This window comes from Borostomias antarcticus (assembly GCF_949987555.1).
Source record: "Borostomias antarcticus genome assembly, chromosome: 11".
In the NCBI taxonomy this organism is placed as follows: Eukaryota; Metazoa; Chordata; class Actinopteri; order Stomiiformes; family Stomiidae; genus Borostomias; species Borostomias antarcticus.
Genome location: NC_140244.1, coordinates 5,765,354 through 5,790,126, shown reverse-complemented (window position 1 = coordinate 5,790,126; position 24,773 = coordinate 5,765,354). Strand labels below are relative to the sequence as shown.

At 46.1% G+C, this 24,773-nt stretch overlaps 3 protein-coding genes across 3 annotated transcripts in view; all 3 read left to right on the top strand.

Moving 5' to 3' along the window:
- The first annotated feature begins 2,419 nt into the window (after window positions 1-2,419).
- LOC311314780 (uncharacterized protein) lies at window positions 2,420-3,698 on the top strand. Its single transcript, XM_084445266.1, has 2 exons — window positions 2,420-2,566; window positions 2,815-3,698. Exons 1-2 carry the CDS (start codon window positions 2,496-2,498, stop codon window positions 3,665-3,667), a joined length of 924 nt encoding a protein of 307 aa, XP_084301392.1. The 5' UTR covers window positions 2,420-2,495; the 3' UTR covers window positions 3,668-3,698.
- A 4,194-nt stretch (window positions 3,699-7,892) lies between these two features.
- Window positions 7,893-11,786, top strand: tmem167b (transmembrane protein 167B). Its single transcript, XM_084445260.1, has 3 exons — window positions 7,893-8,009; window positions 9,647-9,778; window positions 10,261-11,786. The coding sequence occupies exons 1-3, from the start codon at window positions 8,000-8,002 to the stop codon at window positions 10,341-10,343; spliced, it is 225 nt and encodes a 74-aa protein (XP_084301386.1). The 5' UTR covers window positions 7,893-7,999; the 3' UTR covers window positions 10,344-11,786.
- Window positions 11,787-12,242: 456 nt separating this feature from the next.
- mapk14b (mitogen-activated protein kinase 14b) overlaps window positions 12,243-24,773 on the top strand; it is a 22,313-nt gene continuing 9,782 nt past the window's right edge. The window contains exons 1-5 of the mRNA XM_084445405.1: window positions 12,243-12,611; window positions 17,898-18,027; window positions 21,838-21,896; window positions 23,938-24,049; window positions 24,725-24,754. Coding sequence (XP_084301531.1) covers window positions 12,493-12,611; window positions 17,898-18,027; window positions 21,838-21,896; window positions 23,938-24,049; window positions 24,725-24,754 — 450 coding nt within the window. The 5' untranslated portion in view covers window positions 12,243-12,492. The remainder of the gene's footprint in view (window positions 12,612-17,897; window positions 18,028-21,837; window positions 21,897-23,937; window positions 24,050-24,724; window positions 24,755-24,773) is intronic.

Sequence of the window (24,773 nt, the reverse complement as noted above, 5' to 3'; positions counted from 1 at the left end):
GAAAACACCCAAACTCAGTGTATCGTTTCATCTTCATGCTACACATCAACTCCTTTACATTGTATGTGAATAAATTCCTGTTATTCTAAAAATATCCCATTTCTGTCCATTCCTGGAAAAGGCTAATAATTGCTGTCAAATGATCACTCCAGTTTATCAATGTATCCCACTACCATTTCAACGATTGAGTTTAGCTCAATGCCCCTCTCACTTGGTTTTCATTGGCTGCTGCGTCCCTCCGAGGCAGAGGCTGCTCTGACGCGCTCCTCAGCTCTCCGCTCGGCTCTGCAAATTGACCGACTGACATCTGTTTTAATTTAATAATAATAAAAAAAATTATGTAGGGTGGGATATGTTTGCAGCATGTGGATTTCAAGATCAATGTTGTGTTATCGGCAAATGTCATAATTTATGTGTGATGCACTCGGATCATGACTCGGATGCACCAATACATCCATGGGATGCACTCAAGCACTGAGACGCGGTGGACTGTGGGTATTTTTCGAAATTGCGGACTTTCGGTAAGTGCGGTTAAAGTGCGCAAAATGGCGGCAGTGGCGCACTTGTGGACCTAGCAATTCCGTTTTGGGACTACCCTGAGCCCTAATAAATGTGACCATCACATTGTTCACGAATTTCCGAGCTTTATTGAGTCTCGCCGGCTTGACAGGGATCATCTTGTCCACTTGCGTCTCTCGTTGATGAGGGAGATGGGGATCTGCATCGACAGAAACCGCTCGTGGAGGTCCTGCAGGTCCCGCTGCATCACACTGGCGAGGTCCACACTCAGGTTGTAGCTGAAACTTAAAACTATCAGTAAAGTACGCTCGTCTGACTGTGCAACTTACAGTAGGCTATGTGAATAACTATTACATTACATCTGCTAAACGGGTACATATTGCAGTGTTTCCAAGCGAATTTTGTAAAACTATGGGAGATGGACCTTGGAACAAACAACATGAAGACATTCACAGTTTGACTGCTGTAACCATTACATTTTGGAGTAGGCTGCATAATACACTTAACACTGCAAACAGAAAACGAGCAAAAAGGGCTTAATACTATTGAGTGATTAATCAAATGTGTTAATGAAAATGAGCACAGCACAACATCCTATGCATAATAATAATGCATTTCATGTAGGCTATAAAGCGCTTTTCACAAACTCACTCAAAACAGTTGTGGGTTGATGATAAAACTTGAGTGATCATTTGACAGAAATGATTTGCCTTTTCCAGAAATGGACAGAGACGTGATATTTAGTAAATAACTGGAATTAACTTTATTCACATACAGTACATGGAAATGAGTTGATGTTGCGTAGGCATAAAGATGAAATGATAAACTGTCATTCAGCAATTCCACTATAATTAGCCTACTGGTAATGCATCTCCGCACTGGCCTGTGAGCCCCTCGAGCTCGGCGCGTTAGCCGCGAACTTCATGCCGCAACGAGCGACCTCGTCTCTGGGTGGACAGCTGTTCAACTCGCCTGGGACCAGGTCCCCTGGAGATAGTTCGCCTGGCTGCCCATCGCGTTGTTGGGAACAGAATGAATACCACCTACTAGCAAACAAAACATGTTCAGTCACAATTATACTGTTAAAACTAAGATGCCTGGATAAAATAATATGTTTTCCAACGGATATATTTGACGAAAGTAGATTAATAAGCAAGCCGATTTTCATTGCTAACTCAGAGCGGGGAGATCCATGAACGCGCGTTTACATGTCACATCTGTTCATGGACTACAAGAACGCGTCATTGATACCTTTGACTGCGCATGTCAAAGGTACCAATGACGCGTGTTTCTCAAAGATGGCGCGGTCCTATAGGGCTAAGTACACGATTTGGGATTCAGCTTATGTTAGCTAGCTAGCCCAGCAGTTCTTTTTAAACTTCCTTCTTCTTCAAACAAACTTCATTTTGTTTTTTTCTTGTGCATATTTAACGTATGTCATGATGCCGAAAAAAAGCAAAGCCAAAAAGCGGATGAAGAAGTCCGATTCTAATAGTTTCTCGTTTCAAATGCGGGAAGACGGCACTGCTGCCCACCACTGCTGTGTTCCACAGTGTACATCCTCAAACCGGTACAACTCCGCTGTGTCATTTCATCGATTTCCCCGAGACAATGCATTAGAGAAGAGATGGATAGCTAATATCCGACGGGATAACGATACTTCTACTGAGAAAAAAAGAGTCTGCAACAGACACTTTAAGAGCATAGACCTGATCGAGCCTGCAAATCCATCTATACGCAACGTCAGACGTCTGAAAAGTGGGTCTGTCCCGGTGCTTTTCAAGTGGAACAACTTTACCGTGCCTACCCCTGGGCCCGGGGTTTGGAAAAGGAAAGAGCGACCAGAGAGAGATGAGGATCCCCATATGGATGTAACGTTAGATCATCGAGATCACGACTACTGTTCCCGTCCTGAGCCCTCTGCCGTTGATCTCGCCCTGGAGCACATATCGAAGTTGGAAAAACAGATCGAGGACATGGCTATGAGCAACAAGTTCGGCTTGGAGCGGTTTGCTGCTTCCGACGACGACATAAGGTTTTACACAAGGTAAGCAAGCTAAAATGTCAACAGTGTTGGATTTCTGTAAAATTAATTATTCTATAAAATGTTGTCCTTTATTATTATATGTGTATGTATGTAGCCTTGTAGCCTACTGTCCTGTGTACATCATATTAGCTAGCTCAGTCAAATAGGCTTGCCACCTATTGTATATGATATGTGCACTATAACTACTGTTATATCTGCAATGTGCCACAGCCTATTGACAGTCTTTTCATTTATATGTTGTCCCACAGGTTTGCAACTCACACTCACCTGATGGCCTTTTGGAGGCAGATAGAGCCAGCAACACACAAGATGCTGACCTGTACTAAAGCTCAACCTGCAGCTAAGACTATACATTTACAGTCTCTGAAACCCATTGATGAGTTTTTTCTATTCATGAACTATCTCGCGTTGGGTCTGATGCAGAAAGATCTGGGCCACAGATTCCAGATCCACCAGTCCACAGTCAGCCGCATCATCCAAACATGGAGTAACTTTCTTTACACCGTACTTGGATCTGTGAGCATTTGGATGTCAGAAGAAGCTGTAAAGGCTCACCTGCCAGATGTTTTCCAGAACTACTCTGATACACAGGTGGTGTTGGACTGCACCGAACTGCGTTGCCAGACACCAAGCTCTCTCCTCCTTCAGAGTGAGGTGTTCTCCAGCTATAAATCACACTGCACTTTCAAAGGGTTGATTGGTATGGCCCCTCACGGTGCAGTAACCTTTGTGTCAGGTCTTTATGCAGGGTCAATCAGCGATAAAGAGATCGTGAAGCAGTGTGGCATCGTGTCTGTCCTCACACCAACAATGGCCATCATGGTAGACAAGGCTTTCGTTGTAGAGGACTGTGTGCCCTGTAAAGTGTACATACCTGCCTTCCTGTCCAAGAGAGCAGAACTGTCTGCGCCAGAGGTCATGGAGACACAGTCTATAGCAAGACTCAGAGTCCACATTGAGCGCCTCATTCGAAGGGTCAAGGAGCACAAAATATTCAGTACAGAAATCCCTCTTTCACTCGCAGGTAGCATCAATCAACTTTACACAGTAGCCTGCCTCATGGTCAACTATCAAAATGGGCCTTTAGTCAAAGCCTGGTAAATGCTAGGGGCGCAGCTGACCGCAGTCTTAGACCGGCCCTAGACCCATCCCTGTGTGCTGGACAGATTAAACGAATTGAGATTGTCATAGAATTTACAACGACATGATATGCCAGGAAGAATTCAGTAGACTCACACTCTCAAGCAAACATTCATATTGACAAATGGTTTATGAACACTTTCATTCTTAGTCTAAGTCTTATAGTGATGCCACAGAATTGTAGTTTTTTTTTGTTGAAGGTTAAAGGAGACATATTATACATAAATACTTATTTAAAAATAGAAGACCACAGTTAACCAGCCATAACAGTGTTAAACACATGTATTGTACATTACATTTATTGTCATGGGGGGGACAACTTAGTATGTGTTTTGTGCATGAAATAAAACTATGTTGAATAGACTTGACCAAATTGTGTTTTTATATTTATAATTAAGGACTGACACAGTTCAGCATAAAGCCTTCGTCGGAGCATCGTCATGGGTTTTACAAGCCTCTTTTTATACATGAATATTATCATCCACACCTGTTAGGGGGAGGCACCAACTTGAAAATGCAAATCATAGACAATCACAGATTACAAGGCCTGTTCCAATGTACAGCATGTGTAGCCTACATACAGTTATACATTCTGCAGAATTGGGACAAAACACTTCAACATCTTCTTCAACCTGGCATGTAAAAATTGAAAAAAAAGAAATCCCCCTTCTCCCTAATGGCTGCAGCCACCTCACAGTCTTTATGGATGCGTTGGATGTGAATGTCCTCCTCTGCGAAAACCACAAAATCACACCACTCCATCCCAGTAATTAAGAGCTGGCCTTGCACCTGCCAGTAGTAGCTGTGAGACTGCTTTAACTTCAATGTGCCGCTCTGCATCTTCAAGTAGCTACAGTCCACATAGCTCTTGGCGTTGGGGCATTTGACTTCCAGCAGTCCAAAAGGTGGGCTTGCAGTGGGATCGAACACCAGACCGTCAGGAGACGACCCTAACCAGGGGGCATCTGGATGGATCACAAACCCACAAGGCCAGTAACTTGTGTTCTTCACTCGGCAGTACTCCTGGATGGCAACCGGTTCCAGTGTAAGGCCCCTCTTCATAGCCGCTGTTTGGACCCCTCCCTTTTTAATTCTTTCTGCCAGGTTTTCCGAGGAACTCTGACCTTTGACATAGCAGATTTCCCTAAATCTTGAAGAAGTTATCCGTGGCCTCCTCACACGGTGCCACTCCACAGTGTTGCTCTGATCTCTGGTGGCAAACTCTATTTTCCTTGCTATGTCTAATGGCGTGGCAAGTGACTGGAGATGGAGGTGCTGCTGCTGATTGCACACAAAATGGAAGCTGGTAGGCTCCAGCCTATAGCCATCTACAGGTAGAGCTGGTGGTGGAGGGGCATCTGGATGTTGTACCATTACTCGGCTCACTGGTGCTGGATGCTGGTAAGAGATGGGACTCCCTTTCTGGACTAAACCAAAAGCAGAGTGTACCAGTGGGATGTCCACACTTATCTGCATGGTGGTGATGAGTGGAGCGATGTCTGCCGGGAAGTCCTGGTAGACCTCATCCACTTTGAGGACGTCAAGATCTGGCAGCTCCCCACTAACTGCCTTGTAATGTGTACTCCTGTGAAGAATTTGATTTCACAATTAGGACTTAGAAGGCTCTATATTGGTGCTGTCCTAAGTACTAAGTCTTAACTTAAACACCTATTTGCATGTGCAGTGACACAACCTTAAAGGTACCCCGAGGAGTTTATTTTTGGTTACGAAACAGTCTCATTTTAATGTGGGTGAATCTACATTACCCACACTTGTTTATGTGTCCATTCTCGACAAATGTCGTTTCTTGTATGTAGTTTATTTTTAGATTATTATTTAGTGGTCGGGTCGTCCAGAACGTCCTTGGAATGACGAAACGATTTACTGCAGTAGCCTACGCCGCTGACAAGACGAAGAATAATTTAAATATGACCGTTATATATTGTCAAAAGTAACGTTACTAGTAAGACCTATGTAATTACCTCGTTGTGGCGATCGTTCCATCCATACCATGAGTGCTGAAATAGGCTACAGATGCATATCAGAGCAGCCATTTCATGACTGATAACCTTCTCTACTCTCTCTCCGTTGCTCTCAATCTCATCCTATCTCTCTCACACACACACTGACACATTTCACCACACAGCTTCAATCCTAGGAACCTTTTTATAGGAGTGTGGCCAGCAGTGAGTAGGCTATGATGCAATGGACGGGTGCTCCCTATAGGTCTGATAATCTGTCCAGCGTGTTGTCTCCAAGTGAGTGCATATGGGAGATTACACAGACAGCACACATCACAGCTGAAGTGTCTTGAAGAGTTAACCTGCCTTAGGTGTAGGCTACTTAACTGTGTAGAGACCATATAGGCCTAGGCTACTGTAACCTCTCCTGTGTTCAATGTCAGGTGTTCGTCTGTTCCAAAGCAGGTCAAGTAAGGTAGCCTACTAGGGCACTTAGGCTATATTAAATCAGTAGCACAATATGTGCTCTGTCTCTCTCCCTTTAACCTCCCAATGAATGAAGTTATATACAAAGAAGGAGAAGTAACTATATAAATATCCCATAGTAAACTTGTTCCTAGGGTTGCATGTGACACAACAGACTTTTCTGAGGTGGTATTATCAACTCCCAGTGTACAATACTGAAAACACACTTGTAGGCACTGTTCTTTCTTTACGCTGAAATGACACAACACCCACTCATCTGCTACAACTCTGCTCAAACGCACCCCCTGACTGACTGGACTCCATGGACCGGAACCAGCCTGGAGGGAGCCAAGACCGTTTGTTCTGGTGCCTAGGCGTCTCTTGGACGGGGCAGTTTACACTTCGCTTATTAGGCTATTTATCAACATACTCCTTATTTGATTGGACTGACTGTAGGTATTGCACTCTAGTACAGTTTGAGATTACAGACTTTTATATTTTTTGTATGTTCTTCTGTAATTAGTCTCTCTTCTCCCTCTCTTCTCCCGCCGTCTCATCTCTCTCTCTCTCTCTCTCTCTCTCTCTCGTTGTTATATATTTTTAGCCGTGTCATTGGGACCTTTCTTTGAAATGTCCTGGCCTTGGAGGCATGATGAATTCCAATTCTAGTGTTGCCCTTTGTATACTAGCTAGTGTAGCCTACTAGTAGTATGTGGTATTCAGAATACAGTATCAGCACTATATTCCCATAATGAATTGATTGAGGCCAACTATAAATATACCCCCAATATAAATCCAATCCATCATCATTAAACAATATAATCTATCTATTTCATTAAATACACAGAGGAGTGATGATGAAAATACTAAAGAATTACGGAGTCCCTCCCAACCTACTCCGGGCCATAGGGGCTATGTACACGGGCACAAGAGCCAAGGTGGTGAGCCCAGATGGCATCAGAGAGGAGTTTTACATCTCGGCGGGGGTGCTGCAGGGTGACACCCTTGCCCCCTTCCTCTTCATCATAGTCCTGGAAGGCTGAGTGAGAAAGTAAGTGGCAGCCAGGAGAATGAGACTCGCCGGTCACTGCCAATTAAGACACCCAGAACTCCCATCAAGCATGCTAGTGCTCCGGGAGCCAACACACGGGCATCGATCACAGGGGCGTCCCGCATCAACATACTTGGACGCGCTGAAGACCGATGCGGGGGAGGAGAGTGCTGGCGAGCCAGACAGATGTATGGAGGACCGAGATGGCTGGAAGCTCTGCTGGAAAGCTCGTCTGAGGATGACCTGATGATGATGATTATCAGTCTGTGATACAATCATAGCTGCTTATGATTATAATGTAACAGGAATGGTGACTCAGTGTCACTGTACTGTATACAGCTTGAAACAAATAAGACATTCTGAACCATATGGCATGAATTATCATCATAGCCCTGGGGCTTTCATTAAACCGGTATGAACATCTCTGGCAATGCATCTCTAAAAGCTGTAAGACTGCTAGCTTTAAACATAAAGGGCACCTATATAGTAGGCTAAGATTCATCTCTCTGGAAGTTATATCACATAAGCTGTAGTAATTTGTCACATAAGCATTATGCACTTGAGTTCTGAAAAGTGCTAAAATTAAAAGCAAGAATGCCTTTTACAGAAATCAATGTTTCTATAAATTGTCCACCATGTTTCTGAGATCTATTGCTCTCCCCTTTTCACCCCAAACCCGGAAATGAGAAAGTCTCATCCGTTGATAATCGTTTGCTTATCCTGGCTGCTCAGCTTCAACTGGAGGATTTTGACAACATGGATGATTGAAAATAACCGACAATTCAACACAGGCTCGTATAATAGCAACCTGCGAACATGACAAATGGTGTGTTTGATACCTAATGCAATAGATTATTGTGCCAAATCAAAGATTTAGTTATCTTATTTGTTTAGCATCGTTTGCTAGCTACTGTAACGTTGGTTAGCATGTAGCTAGCTAGATACTGTACGTTTCTGTAGACGTGGCCCACTAAGCGTTAGCCTAGCTAGGTCTCACTAACTGTTAGTTAGCTGGCTAGTTCAATCCCATGGTTGGTTTTAGTCATTGTTGTTGTTGCCTGTACGTGGTCAAACTACATGTGATTTATAGCTACGAAATAAAGCTAACCAGTTACCTGGTTGCTGGTCGTATAGCTAGTGCTAATTAAGTAACGTTAGCTTCCTGTGTTTCCTCAAATGCAGTATTCAGGTAACTTGTTAGACTAGCTAAGGTAGATCACGATGGGAACACGTAGGTGGGCTGGTAGCGAGCTGGTCAGGCAGGTTTAACTTGTCGTGTGGTATTCAAGCAGATACCCTCTGACTAGTGATCGAGTTAGCTAAGCCACCTGAATCACATCATCACAGGCCTGCCGGACGACTGTTCAATACAGCTACTTCTACCTACTATTAGTAACTATATGATTTAGGTATACTAGTGGGAAAGAATACAATGATCAAGGTCAGTCCAATGTTGTCCTGAGATTAGAAACCCTAACACTGACGTTACCACAAGAGATGTATACTTGTCAGTTAGTTTACTAACGTTACACTTGTATCTCCAAATTAGTACAATTGGTGTTCTGTATTAAAACATGCATATAATAGAATAATAAGCATTATTATTGTTGTTGTTGTTGTTGTTATTATTATTATTATATCTCTGGTTTAATAACTTTAGTAGTAATAATAATAATAATATATGCATTGGATATGGGGATATTAGGGACATTGACTCTCGGTGCAACTCCATTGTAAGGCAGCCTTGTAATGGTAGGTTAACTAATGTAGCAGAGCCTCTTTGAAAGGGGATATACGGCAGCTCACCCCAAAGTCTTCAACTCTTGTCTCACCCCAAAGTCTTCAACTCTTGTCAGGTGCGGATTCTAAAGGATACATACAGTACCGTGCAAAAGTCTTAGGCCCCCTTAGAAAATAGTTTCAAGCTATGTATCTGGACAGTAAGTGTTTCTTTTATCATGAAAACACAATATAACATTACAGTCAATACAAATTAACAATAATAATGATAATAAAATCTGTAATCCAGCAAGAAGCTTGGGAAGCCTTTACCACAGGACTACTTAAATAACACAGCAGTGTATCAAAACACATTTAGTATTCTAAGGGAGGCCACACAAAATACCAACTTATTTTAAAAACAAGAAATTCATATTTTGGTCCATAATTCAATAAAGGTTACTTTTTAGATTCTCTTCAGACTGCCAACCTACACCACGGACCATTACTGTGGTTTTTTATTCTTAAGATATTATATTACTTTTTTGTAATAATGTTTATTTGTGTGTATTAACAAAATTTTTCGTATTCATGTTTTATATAGTATTTTTACAAGCAAATAAACACTTACTGCCCAGATAAATAGCTTTAAATATAATTTTCTTTGGTGGCAGCCTAAGACTTTTGCCCCGTACTGTACACCATGTTCGAGGTGAAGTAATGTCCCTGTATTGATCTGCCCAGTGTACTCCTTCGATGGCATCCTGGTGTTTGGCCTGCTGTTCATCTGCACGTGTGCGTACCTCAAGAAAGTCCCCCGACTCAACAGCTGGCTGCTATCAGAGAAGAAGGGTGTGTGGGGCGTGTTTTATAAAGGTAAGCCTCACCTTTAGGATTCAAACAGAACATGTCTAGTAGTACTGGATATGTTTTTCAATTACAGCGAGACGTGTTTCCTGTTATTGTATTGTGATATTGTGTTATGTATTGTGTTATGTTTTTTTTTCTACTGCTGTGAAACAAATTCCCCATCTGGGGACAAATAAAGTTCTACTTGACTTGACTGGTCAGACCCTGGTCAAGGTTTTGCATTGTCAAATTATTCTGTTTTCAAGCCCAGAAGCTCATTTACATGTTAATTATCTCCAATCACACTCTCTTTACCCCTGCCCTCCATTTTGTTTCTTTCTCCATCTGTCCTCTCCTCTCTCCCTCTGTCCTCTCTCTCTCTCTCTGTCCTCTCTGTCTCTCTCTCTCTCCTCTCTCTGTCCTCTGTCTCCCTCTGTCTCTCTCTCTCTCCTCTCTCTCTCTGTCCTCTATCTCCCACTGTCTCTCTCTCCTCTCTCTCGCTCTCTCAGCTGCAGTGATCGGGACCCGGCTTCACGTTGCTGTGGCGATGTCCTGCTTGTCCATGGCGTTCTACCTGGTCTTCTTGAAGTGACCGCTGGGCCGATGGTATCAGGCTCAGATGGACTGGATGAACGCTGAAAGCTTGGGGGCATGCTGCACTAGGCTGGACTGGTCTGACCAGGACCGCCCATGTGGACACTGTTGTTTGGACAATGTGCCAAATGATGCCCAGTAACCCCATGGACCCTATCTGAAGGACAAGCCAATAGTGCCCCCTTCTGGCCAACGAGGTGTACTACTCGCACGCCAACCTGGCATCTCTACCCCTCACCGTCATCCATTGTAACCCTGAATTTACCGTACACAAACAGGATAGAGGGGAAGACATAACTCTCTGTGGAAATACAGTACTTGTTTAGAAACATCTAGAGTAGTTGAAGTGTGCTTGATTTAGCTTGCTTTGTGCACGAGTTGAGCAGGCAGGGTTTGCACTCTTTGGGGTTTCATTGTAGGGCAAGCTTAATCAAATGCACACAACTCTTCAGTGTCAAGGTAGTGTGTTTGTTTTATTCCTGGCCAGTAATGTTATTGTCACCACCTCAAAGGATCGGACTGGCCACGTCTTCAACATGTTTAATTCCTGGTCTTTAGTATACTGTACATATTCATGAGCACCAGGGACCTGACGTTCTAAAGCAGTTTTCTCTAGAGCACCTTGGAGAGAGAATCACACTCATCCTACAGCGACTCTCAAGCCAAGTGTGATTTCTCATAAAGGATATCCCTGGGTCACAACTATCTTTAGTTGAGGGCAACATTTGAGAAATAGCAAAGATAATATATATGAAACTGTTGTCATTAACACTTTAAACATTTCCTTTTTTCTCACTTTAAAAAAAGAATCTGGCCCTGTTTATTAAAGCCTCTAACATGTGTGGGACGTTACTGAGAACAGTGGTAAGCATCCAGTATGTTACATTTGGAGAGGGTTGCATAATGTTTATCATTGAGAAAGTAAAACTACTGTGAGGGTGATTGATGGTTTCTCTTGAGGAGGACTGTCCTCTATAGAATTAGCAGAAAGACAAGGGACAGGTATTTATCTCACATTGTTCCAAATTTCCATTACTTTCACCTTGGATTTTGTATTTCTATATATTAAGAAATTTTATCTTATGTTGATGAATTGGGATTTTCAATAAAGGGCCAATCAAACTCTGCACACTTTTTTCCCGAACAAACTGTAGATTGTTATATAAGAATCAGAATCCGTTTTATTGCCGGGTAGGTTTTTACACAGTACTAGGAATTTAGGAAGTTCTGGTCAGTTGAATAACACTGATGGAGACGACATTAGACAGGGTGAAGGGACTAGACAAGACGGCTTAAAGACAGGACAGTACAAAATTCAGTATTCAAAATGGTGTGTGATGAGTGTATACAGTATGTGTACAGTGTTAATGTGTGTGTGAGATGTGTTTATATACAGTGTGTGTGCGTTGTGATGTGTGTAGTGCGAGCATCAACAACAACACAATCATGAGATGGTCATTAAACACATCGGACTGTTGTCTGTATTGTATTGTATGGGATCCCCTCTTGCCTGGTAGAAAGATAAAAAAAAAAAAAAAAGACAACACAAAGTATCTCCATATCTACCCACCTGCTATGAACGTTGTCGTGCTGTAACTGAAGGATAGTTTCAAGTTACCGTCTCCGTTTCCTCTCTGTCCAAAGGTGGAATGCAAGCCAGCGGTGCCAAGATAAGCAAAAGGGCGTCGACACCAAATGTCTATTGCATTATTTCATATTTCAAGACTGGGAATTCCCACGTTGCACTGGATTTCCCAGAAAGGAAACTGTTTCAACTTCACGCGAGACACGGGAATCGTGAGCGCGCTTGGCCGGTGACGGAGCACCGTGTGTTCACGAGCCTCACCGTCAGAACGAACGAGCAACCGAATCTGCATCGGGAAAAATCCACGGTAGTTTGAGCTGAAGAGCAAGTTACCTCAAAGGCAACTCGCAGTCAGCGTGCACGGGACTAGAATTGCACAATTTACAATTCCTTGGATATGCAAAACCGCGTTTCGGTAATGCTATTTGCTGGTTGAACAGTAGGCTTAGCGTGTACGGTTTTGTATTGTATTGTTTTTTAGTTTCCAAAGGGGCACCACGCAGAAGAGAGCAGAAGTTTCGACTGATCTGTTTGTTGCTGCGGGGCTGGCCGTTCTGCAGGAATGTCGCAGAAGGAAAGACCCACTTTCTATCGACAGGAGCTCAACAAAACGATATGGGAGGTCCCGGAGCGGTACCAGAGCCTGTCCCCGGTCGGCTCCGGTGCTTACGGATCCGTATGGTAATAAACACACACTTCTACTCTAGCATATAGATCGTTGCACAACAATTTGCCACAGTTAACCTAGTTCGATCGATAACGCCCAAGTGCGTGTGCATGCAAATTGCAATGCCTGAATTATACACAGGGCATATATACTTTTTTAAAATCTGTTAAACGTTTTAAACTTGAAATGTAACAAAACAACAGGAGCAGCCCTTGTCGTAGGCTAACGTTACGCGCGCTTCGGAGTCTTTCGGGTTTTTCCGGCGAGGATTATCTTTTGTTTTTGTGCAAAAAGCAACATTTTGTGTGTCTCTGCTTTTCTAGTGCACTCGCCTCACATCCTGTAAACAACTCACTACTTTTAGCCTATGCCTTGCACCAGAACTGGGAAATGCACGCTTATAGCACACTGAGTTGAATAACAGATCAGTTGTCTTTTCTCTGCCCTCCAGTTGATTTTAAATACATTATTTATGATAGATTACACATAATTCTGCTGCTTGCCCGTGTGCCATGTCAGTGACTGCACGACGCCCTTCACGTCAGTTGATTGTCAAGGATGTTGCCCAATCAGCATGTTTTGGCGTCTGTTCTGCCAACATGTTTTTGATACTATGGCGAGTGACGTGTCTGTGATGCTCGCGCCCCACGGTAAATCAGTCGGTTCTGCGTGGGAGAGGACGGGGCGCATGAGGAATCGTTCCTGGAGATAAAGGAAGTTAATAGCCTCACACAATGGGGCAGCTCGCGTTTATTGTGTACATTTAGGCTGCCACACCTTCATGCGTGCATTTTCCAGCACAGCGCGAGAGAAAGTCACGTGGCTGCCCAGAAAGCAGGCCTCCATTCTATAGGCATCTGCCCGCCGCGATGAGTCTAGAATGATGTCAGCCCCCGTCCCCCGATGTCTACGATGAGTCATAGTCCCGGGATTAGGCATTCTCCTCAACCGTGACTCCCGTTAGTCATCACTCACTCAAGGTCCCTTTGACAAAAAAAAGAAGTCATTACAGCGTAATTACAACCCAGCTGGTGCGAGAGGGGTTATTTTCTGCTCTCAAACAAGCAACATGTCGTGTGTGTGTGAGATTGTGTATTTGTTGCTCAGTCTAACCCATGTCGATGGTCTGACCAGTGACCACCACATAGATTCAGCCCAGCTGCATCTATTTCAGCATATCCAACTTTGTTTGCAAAGAGGAGCTTTTTAAAGAGGCATCTTCTCTATATTGTCCGGGCTAAAGGGAATAACTCCTGCAGCATTGTAGCGTGCTTTCACAAAACGGTATTGGGCTACAAAGCCTCACAGTGCAGCAAGGTGAGTGACATATTAAAAGGTGAGGAATTGTCCAGATCTATAAATAGCCTATTACTAGGTCTCTCTCTACCCAATCCAGTGTGTGTTGGCGGCAGTTACGTCAGTTCCAGTGCATCTCCAGCCAGCCACACAGTCAGTCGGTGAGAGAAGCCGTCTTTGTTCGTCCCGCTCCCCCCCCCCCCTCCCTCCAGTCCTCCTGGCGGTCGGTCTGAACTCTGCCCAGTCGCGGAATGTCAAACGCTATGTTCGGGACTCTGAACCTGTCACTCAAACGCTTCCTTCCTGAGTCAGTCATTCCAGGCGTCGAGCGGGTACAGAGTGATCTGATGCTGGTGTCATGGGAGGCGCATGTAGGTGTTTTGACCTAATGAACCCTGTGTGACTTACTGGAACCTGGCAGGTAAAGATTGTTCTTTAACGGCCCAATGTTGTCCCCCTCTCTCTCTCACAGGTCAAATGATCTTAGAAAGTCTAGACACACAGGTGCACGTGAGACACTAGCTAGACACGTCACATGTCCCATTCCCACATCTGCATCTGTGCGAAAAGTTGCCCGGTTTGACGTATTCGAATACGCCGCGCTATGTAGCTACACTCTGGCGAAACTGGGCGACATAAGCAAACTGATACAGATACAACGAGCCATCTCGTTTCATCTGCCTCTCAAAGAGCCGGAGGGAGGAACAGAGAGAGGATTGATCCATAGGCGACCTCGGTAGCTGGTAGCGTGCTGCTGTTGCCTGGCTGTCTGATGGGGCTTTACTGCCCACGGTTTTATGGCTTCTTGTTCCACACTTAGCTTCATTACAGCGTAATTGGACGGTGTGTGTGAGTCCGGACATGGGCTGTTTGCGTTGCCTGTTAATGCTGCTTCATGGACTGTGCCCTCTCCCTGTGTGCGTGTGTAGTGTGTGTGTGCGTGTGTGAGTGTGTGTGTGTGTGTGTGGGTCATATGTGTTCCAGTGGGCATCCTAGGCAGCTCTTGCGTGTTCAGTTTTTGAGGGTATGTTGTTTATTCACGAGTTCAGTGGTATTGTTGTCAGCGTCCTGTGGTCTCTGACGACCAAAAGAGGTCATAACACAGACACACACACACACACACACACACACACACACACACACACTCTGGGACCATATGCTATCTTGGAAAGGACACACTGCTCTTGTTTACAGATGCTTGTCTGAGTACCAGACCATACTGTTCCCATACTGTCCACTTGTTTTTATGTGAATGCGTTCTGTTCGTTCGTTCGTGTGTGTGTGTGCGTGTGTGTGTGTGTGTGCGTGTGTGTGAGAGAGAGAGAGTAGGATAATTTGTGTCCCTTGCCTCATGGCCTTGCGGTCTGATATGTAATGCAGTGTGATCTTATTTATCAGACCGATATATTCCATTCCATCCAGGACAGCTGGTCTCAGATATCACATCAGAGCGTGTGAGCGAGTGTGTGGATGTCTTGGGTTTCTTGGTTCTGTGTGTGTGGATGTCTTGGGTTTCTTGGTTCTGTGTGTGTGGATCTCTGCGGTTTCTTGGTTCTGTGTGTGTGGATCTCTTGAGTTTCTTGGTTCTGTGTGTGTTTGGATCTCTTGGGTTTCTTGGTTCTGAGTGTGTGGATCTCTTGGGTTTCTTGGTTCTGAGTGTGTGGATCTCTTGGGTTTCTTGGTTCTGAGTGTGTGGATCTCTTGGGTTTCTTGGTTCTGTGTGTGTGTGGATCTCTTGGGTTTCTTGGTTCTGTGTGTGTGGATCTCTTGGGTTTCTTGGTTCTGAGTGTGTGGATCTCCTGGGTTTCTGTCCTCCCTCTCGTCGTGAGAGCGCGTCGGAGAGGCCACGCCCACACCGGCAGCAGGGAGACGGGGATCTGAGTGGGCGTCAAACTAGCCACCCCTGACTCGCCCGCCATGACTCACATCCAGCACGCACACACACACACACATACACACATATACTCACGCATAAAAACAAACACACACACAGCAGAACTGCACAACAGGTACTGAGTCAGAGTTTACTTTCTGTTAGCTCAAATAAGCGCCAGGCTATTTATAGATGGTCAAATTGCTTACTCAGCAGGTAACTGTTTGTGTGAGAGTAATGTAAACATATTCCACGGTGCCTGTGTGTGAGTCAGGCAAAAAAAAAGAGCCCCTTATACAGTAGAAACGACCGTGTGTTGATAATCCTCCCAGCCAAACCTGTATGTAAATAGAACAGTTCTATAGACCGTGGATGTCTCCGATCGCTGTACGGCTAAAAGACGGTGTTCATTACAACACTCTGGATTCAGCGTGTCACCGGCGTCTCAATGCTATCGCGGCCTCGCTTGCACAACAGGGATGTCTGGAGAGAGTGGAGGCATGGCGGACACTTCGTCTCCGTGCAGATGTTTTTATAGACGGTGCGTCTCTCCATTAACGAGTGTTCGCCAGGTGCAGCCCAGCGGGGGGCGCTGTATCCTCGGCTCGTTCTCAGGCCTGGTGTAGCGGGGATCTTTTTTCACCGTCGGTGTCGTTGAGCCGGGCGGAACGGGGTCGATGAGAGATGACGGGTCAGGGAAAGACCACAAGCACAACAGCATAACAACGCAGGGTGTTATACTGGCTGTAATTATATCAACAGCCGTGTGTGTGTGTGTGTGTGTGTGTGTGTGTGTGTGTGTGTGTGTGTGTGAGACTCTGTCTGCCACGACTCCCCCCCTCCCGCACCCACCACTGCTCCCACTACTACTACAGCCACACTGGCCTACTTACAACTTCCTGGAAAAACGGATTCGCCGAAAGTCTGGCCACGCCAGGCGCCTGTTGCCATGGCGACAGTGTAGGAAGACCCATTGTTGTGTTGAAAAATCTGTCGGGTGTTCTTGGGGGCTAGGGGTGGGTGGGTGGGGGGGTGCGGGGGTTGAGGGGTGGGGGTGCGGGGGTTGAGGGGTGGGGGGCTAGGGTGTGGGGGTGGGGTTGCAGCCAGGAACCAGAGAGAGATTTCAGTCTTGTAATGTTCCAGCCAGAGTTCCAGTTTTCTTCTGCTCTCAAGTCGGTAATATCGAACTAGGAGTTCTTCATTCTGGCTAAACCCCTAGTAAGAAGTTAGAACAGGATGACGAGAGGGGATCTCTGTTCTAAATCGCTGCTTTCAGATCAGGCTGCGTTCAAGCCCCCGGGGCCGATGGTCCGGACTGAACCACTTGAAAGGAATGCCGTCCTTCATCTGCAGCTTAGCGTTTCTTGACGTTGGCTGAAGGGCCTGCGTTCCCCCCCTCCGGCGAGCCAGTGTTCGTGTGGGAAATGGGAGTGTTCTCCCTACGAACTTCTCAGGAATCCACAGACGTTAAACGCTCCCACGCCGCTGGGGAAGGGAAACGCCCGAGCACAGGCGAAACCCCGGCCTAGTAGCCAGGTAGCTCTGTCTCACAGGGGGTGCCCCGGTAGCTCACCGGGTAAGGCGCGCACCATATGAAGGCTAGTCCTTTGCGCGGCGGACCCGGGTTCGATTCCCGGCTCGGGTCCTGTGCTGCATGTCCTCCCCTCTCTCTCTCCCGCATTTCCTGTCTCTCTACACTGTCCTATAACATTAAAAGCTGAAAAGCCCTAAAAAATATCTTAAAAAATAAAAGCTCTGTCTCACAGGAATCTCAACGAAGCCAACCGACACAATACTAGCCTAATACGCGACGAAAATGTAACCCGATCCTGCCCGATGGCCCCGAGCCTGCCGAACGCCGCATGTGAGAACAGACAGCCGCGGTGATTCCGACCGCGCTGCTTTAATTGCATGAATGGGTTCGCGCGTTTCCTGACAGACTCTTGGCTGTCACGCCAAAACAAAACAATAGGGACCTTGTTGCGCACTACGGGCGCTACCGTGCCAGTGTGTCACAGGAACCTGAGGTGATCTGAGGACGGTGTGATGTCGGGAGTGACATCATGATGATGCCGTTATGGTAATTATGATGTCATGTGTGTCTCACGCCGTCCCCTCTCTTTTGTCTCAGCTCGTCGTACGACGTCAAGACGGGGCTGAAGATCGCTGTGAAGAAGCTGTCCAGACCGTTCCAGTCCATCATCCACGCCAAGAGGACCTACAGAGAGCTACGGCTCCTCAAGCACATGAAACACGAGAATGTGAGTAAGCCTATGCCTATTCCTAACCATACCCTAACCCTAACCCACTATCCCACTAACCCCTAACCCTCCGACGGTCCCGCAGTAATGACCTCGGTGACCCCTCAGTGACCCCACAGGGACCCTTTTGGCTCCCCTCAAACCAGCATAGACTTCATCAGACTTCAAGAGACTTCTGTGTTGGGGCTCGTTTAGTTCTGAGTGATCACGTTGGCACCTCACATGTATGTACTATGAGCCTGCTATCAGCTAGCAAAGACGGACCATTCTGCCTGCCAAGTTAAATTCAGTCTGCTTCAGTCTAACGGTTTGTGGGTTTGGCCAGCCGTAAGGCCATAGAAGAATGTGGCGTGTTCTGATTGGACCTCAACGCGCACACGTTTTGTACCGGGTGTGGCCACGCCTCCAGCTCAAACCGTCTTCGTTTATCATAGCAATATAGCTATATTTTTATGGTTAAAATCTAATGAAAATGGTGCATACTGCAGCTTAAAACTTGGCAGTGCTTTTTGAAGAGCATAGAACTCTGATAGTGTATGCACACGCCACTTAGGATGATCTCGTAGCTAGCTAGCTATCGTTAGCCAAGTCATAGAAAACATCCAGCCAGCTGTGTTCTTTTCTGCCACCATGCGCACGCATAGGCATTGTTTGTACACAGTGGACTTGGGTCTATTTTCTCTGGAGTGTGTGTGACACGTCGAGTATTGGAAACTACAGTCTGGAAACTATATTTCCATTATGGGCAGGACTAGGCCGTATGTTATTCCCCCATGTGTGAGAGAAGTACTGACAGTTGGTGTCAGGCCCAATAGTTGTTTTGTTTTTTTGACTGGAAATCACTGTTTAGCCACTGGCATTGACTATCGCGTGCGTCGGATCAATCTGAACGAGAAGCCCAGGGGTTTTCCCAGGAGGCAGGAGTTCAAAACAACACATTCAGCTGGAATTCAGACTTCAGCGTTGGCTGCTGTGTGTCGTTACTCATTTAGCTAGTATTTGAACAGCCTTTCTGGTAGAGCAATGAGTATGTGTTTGTATTTGATTCAGGAAACACACATTGACACACAGATTTGGACTGTTTACGGCCTCAAATTTTCACTCCACACACACACACACACACACACACACACACACACACACACACACACACACACACACACACACACGTACGTCTTTCTCTTCACAGCTCTATGGTAGTAATTCTTTCCTAATCAAAACAGAAAAAGTGTTTGTGCTTCCGAATTCAGTCGGGGTGAAGTTGACCTTGAATGTGTGTGTGTGTGTGTAGGTGTGTATGTGTGTGTGCATGATGAAATGTTATTGACTGCCATCTCCTAAGCTGAAGTGCAGATGGTATGATTGGATGTGGGGTGGAGGATGGAGATAGTCTGGCATGCGTGTACGTGCGAGTGAGTGGGTGTGTGTGTGTGTGTGTGTGTGTGTGTGTGTTTCTGTGGTTGAGTGTGTGTGTGTGTGTGTGTGTGTGTGTGTGTGTGTGTGTGTTTCTGTGGTTGAGTGTGTGTGTGTGTGTGTGTGTGTGTGTGTGTGTGTGAGAGTGTGTGAGAGTGTGTGAGAGTGTGTGAGAGTGTGTGAGAGTGTGTGAGAGTGTGAGAGTGTGTGAGAGTGTGTGAGAGTGTGTGAGAGTGTGTGTGTGTGAGAGTGTGTGAGAGTGTATGTGTGTGTGTGTGAGAGTGTGTGTGTGTGTGTGTGTGTCTGTGGTTGAGTGAGTGTGTGTGTGGCAGGTCCAGTGGACCCATCCTCCATAACAGAGGCGTGTTAGTTGATACCGGAGCATCTGCTGTGTAACTCCTAACGTCCTGGCCAGCACAACAACAAACAAACAAACAAACAAACATATCCCTCCCCCACTCCTCTGGCCTGTATCAAGTCACAGCTGGAGCTGAACCCAGACTCAGGCCTCTAGGATCCTGCTCTCTCTCTCTCTCTCTCTCTCTCTCTTTCTCTCTCTCCTTCCCTCTCGCTGTCTCTCTCCCTCTGTCTCTCTCTCTCTCTCTCTCTCTCTCCTTGCCTCTCTCTCTTTCTCTCCTTCCCTCTCTCTCTCTCTCTCTCTCTCTCTCTCTCTCCTTCCCTCTCTCTCTCTCTCTCGCTCTCTCTCTCTCCTTCCCTCTCTCTCTGTCATTACAGTGTTGCCAACAGCGGTTGCAGAAGAGCCCGTTGCGCAATGCGCGCTGCGGATACGAGGTCTAGGCGAGCACCACGTGCTGCTTCCCCTCTCATTTAAAGCAGTGGGACGAACCAGCGCTGTGGCCCAGTTAAGCCGAGTTAAGACCAAGAGTATCGCCATGCTAAGCTAACCGGGCGTCTGGTTACACTAAGCGATGCAACGTTGTTGACATGGTGGTGCGGTCTGGTTGGAGTTTGGGCACTTTTAAAATGGTTGTTTTGGGTGGGGGAGAGTAGAGTAGGGTTAGGGTTAGGGTTAGAAGCAGTAACATGATTGCTCAGCGCTCAGCAACTGTTTTGACACCCACCTGGCATCTTTTTTTAATCGTTTGCTAGCTTAAAATTTTTCTTTCATATAACATGCGACTTAGAATACCCTGTGCTCAGGAAAACTGCTGGGTGTGCCTAGTTTGCCTGACTACAGTTAGCATTGATGTTCAAAGTCTACCTGACTGCAGTTAGCATTAACATTCATAGTCTACCTGACTACAGTTAGCATTAACAGTCATAGTCTACCTGACTACAGTTAGCATTAACGTTCATAGTCTACCTGACTACAGTTAGCATTAACATTCATAGTCACCTGACTACAGTTAGCATTAACGTTTATAGTCTACCTGACTACAGTTAGCATTAACATTCATAGTCTACCTGACTACAGTTAGCATTAACATTCATAGTCTACCTGACTACAGTTAGCATTAACATTCAGCTTCCTGAGAAGCACACAAGCCTTCAGCTTCTCCACTTCACTGTTGCCAGGATACTCCCCCGGGTTTCAGTTTTGGAAAGCCTGAGCCGACCAATCGCTGTTGGATTTGGCCCGAGCCCACCAATGGCTGCGGCCGCTTCTGCCCCGCGTGGGCGGTCTGCCTCTCTTGTTGTTATGACACCCGCCCACACGGACTGTCGATCGGGGCAATCACGCCCTCCCCTCCTCCTCCACCGCATACCCATGCCATGCCACTGCTCTGCTTCCTGCACACACACAAACACACACACACACACACACACACACACACACACACACACACACACTTGCTCACTGCTGTAAGATTAGAAGGGAGTATCCGAAAAGCATTGGAGCAGACAGCTAAAAAGAGGCATAAAGAGTCATTAAAGTCTCGCGCTTCATCGCCTCTGAGGGGAGAGTACAGAGGCTGCTGGAAAGGCATGAAATTTGAGGAATGTGACATTTTCCCCCGTCTATGTGACTCTTGTCTAATACCCAAACAGCGCCGGGCTGATATCCCTGTCGTGGGTGCAGCGGTCTCCCTTCTGTGTAACCCTGTACTGGAGATATCAGATGGGCGTTGTGCTTGGCACTGGCACCAAGAAGGGAAAACAAAAATCACAAGCGAAATCAGCAATCTCTCTTCCTCTTCCTGGTTCAATATAAGTGAAACCATTCTGTGTGCGTGTGTGTGTGCGTGTGTGTGTCTGTGTGCGTTCGAGCGAGCGAGCGTCATGCACGTTTTGAACCAAACAAGAGTCGAGGAGTTTGACGTTTGAATGCCATCTCAGGTCAGAGGATGGTTGCACTAAGATTTAGTTGTTGTTGTTTTTTTAGTTGTGTTTAGAATGCACGGTATCCGACCTTTGACCTCTTCTGCTGTGCTGCAGGTGATTGGTCTGCTGGATGTCTTCACACCCGCCACCAGCTTAGAGGAGTTTAACGATGTGTGAGTATCACTTTACTGTTTTTGATTCTTCTGTCATTCTCACACACACACACACACACATGCACGCAAGCACACATTCATGCACACACTCACACACACATGCACACACATGCAAACGCACACACACGCACACACACATACACATGCACGCACGCACACATACACACACGCACATGCACACACACACACACACATGCATACACACACATGCACACACATGTGCACGCACGCACACATGCGCACACGCACAAATACACACACTCACAAACACACACACATGCACACACACACACACGCACACATACACGCACACATACACGCACACATGCAGACACACATGCACGCACACAGTGTAGGTGTATCTTCCTACCGACCTGATCCTGAAGGTCCGTCGTTCAGGCGAGCGGCCGTGTGATTGGCTCTTATATTCCACAGGCACGGTCTCCATGGTAACAAGCATTCCGCCACCTCACATGGTCTGGTGTGTGCAGAGTAACCTTGAGCTCTTTATGTTACACACACACACACACACACACGTAACATGCTGGCATGTGCACATTTCCTCACTCAAGCAAATGGCAGACACACATGTACCTGCACATACATCCACACATACACAAATAAACAGACATACACGCACACACACACACACACACACACACACACACACACACACACACACACACACACACACACACATGTGTCATGTGGATCAGACACACAATCTGTCTCTCTTCCTCTCTCATGACATAAGTCATTTAGCAGAACGCTTTTATCCCAAGCGACTTAGAATAATTGCATTCAACCACTGAGGGTCAAGGTCAAGAGCTCCTAGTGGCCAGAAACCAGAAGCACATCTCCTGCAAACAAGCATCTGAGAGCTTAACCAGCAAGAACGGCTAAATACGAATACACACTCACTCACACTGTCTCTCTCTCTCTCTCACACACACACACACACACACATACGTACACACACACATACACACATGCGTACACACATGCGTACACACACATACGTACACACACACACACGTACACACACAAACACACACACGTACACACACACACACACACACACACACACACACACACACACACACACACACATACAGTATGTGCCCTTGTTACCCTCTGCCCCCCTCCTCCTGTGGTTCTGGTTCTGGTTCTGGCTGGCTGTCTGTCTCTCTGGGGCCCCCTGGAGCCCAGTTCACCGCTGTGGGGGAGAGACAGCCAGAGACACACAGCCAGAACAGATGGACTGGGACAAGGTGATAGTCACGGTCTACTACACCCAACAACACACACACACACACACACACACACACCACCCACAAATAGCCCCACATGCTCATCACACACATGCACACTGATACACACTTCCTGGCCGGCTATATTTGACTCCTGTCCTACTAAGGGAGCTGACACACATGTAGTCTACACGGCTTTGACGTTCATGACGTCTTTTACTGTCTAGATACAGGAGCCAAGAATACGCCCAATAAAGTCCCGTATTTTCAGTCTCTGCGTGTGTGTGTGTGTGTGTGTGTGTGTGTGTGTGTGTGTGTGTGTGTGTGTGTGTGTGGGTGTGTGTGTGTGTGTGTGTCTGTGTGTCTGTGTGGAGCTGGAGTTACTTTACTGCTGTTGGCTAGGCCTGCAAAGTACACACACATGATAACATAATAATAATAATAATAAGTAATAGCATAATAATTAATAATAATAAATAATAACATAATAATAATCCTGGCAGAGCACATGCAGAAGACACACACACACACACACACACACACCTCGATCCTCCAGCTGACACATTCCTCTGCATAGATTTGCTACTAAAAACGCGGAAAGCAGACAGTTCTGGATAAGATTAAGCTCCACCTACCTAGCCTTCCGTTAGGCTTAGCGAAGCGTCCGCCATGTTGCTTATGCTTATCATTAACCAGCCAGATCTACAAAAACCAACAGGCTGGGTTCGATATGGCCGCCTCACATGGGCTATGCAGTTCTGTGATTGGCTGGCCTTTGTTTTGATGGACAGGTACCTGGTGACCCACCTGATGGGGGCGGACCTCAACAACATCGTGAAATGTCAGAAGCTGACTGACGACCATGTCCAGTTCCTCATCTACCAGATCCTCCGGGGGCTAAAGGTCAGTGAGGGGTCGTCGTCATGCCAGTCAAGTACTCACCGGAACTCTGGCACCATCATACTCCAGCTAGAACACAGAGGTCGACCAACCAGTTGTAACTAGATGTTCCGACATCCAGGCTCATGAATAAAGGCGACCGAGCCTTTGGGGTGGCTGCCCCAAATCTCTGGAATAGTCCTACCTGTCCACATAAGAGCTGCCCAGACCCTAGGGAGTTTTAAGTCATTGTTAAAGATCTCTTCTCGTTGGCATTCAGTTCGAGTTGTGTTAGACCCCTCGACGCCATTTTAAATCGTGCTGCTATTGTGTGTGTGTGTGTGTGTGTGTGTGTGTTATTATTATGTTGTTTGTTTGTCACATCTCCTGGTATTTTAGCCTGTTCAGCACTTTGGTCAACTATGGTTGTTTAAAATGTGCTATACAAATCAAGTTTGACTTGACTTGACTTACACCACTAGGATTAAGCATTCCTTTAATTCCATTGCTTGTGTAATAGGCCCATGTGTTGTATTTGATACAATGCAGTTATACAAGCCTGCACTCTCACTAACAAGTCGTTAGTATCGTAGCTTTCTTTCAGTGCCCTGTATCAGTGATGGGAATCGGCAGGTAGTTTGCATAATGCAGTTTATACAGAGTGTCTCACCCTATGATGTCTTTGTTTTCATTTTGCAGTACATCCATTCAGCAGATATCATTCACAGGGTAAGATCTGATAGATTAT

Coding starts and splice junctions, on each gene's coding strand:
- LOC311314780 (XM_084445266.1), top strand. CDS start 2,496: ATGGCTATGAGCAACAAGTTCGGCTTGGAGCGGTTTGCTGCTTCCGAC. Junction 2,567..2,814: donor GACATAAGGTTTTACACAAG/GTAAGCAAGCTA, acceptor GTTGTCCCACAG/GTTTGCAACTCACACTCACC.
- tmem167b (XM_084445260.1), top strand. Junction 9,779..10,260: donor GTGGGGCGTGTTTTATAAAG/GTAAGCCTCACC, acceptor TCGCTCTCTCAG/CTGCAGTGATCGGGACCCGG.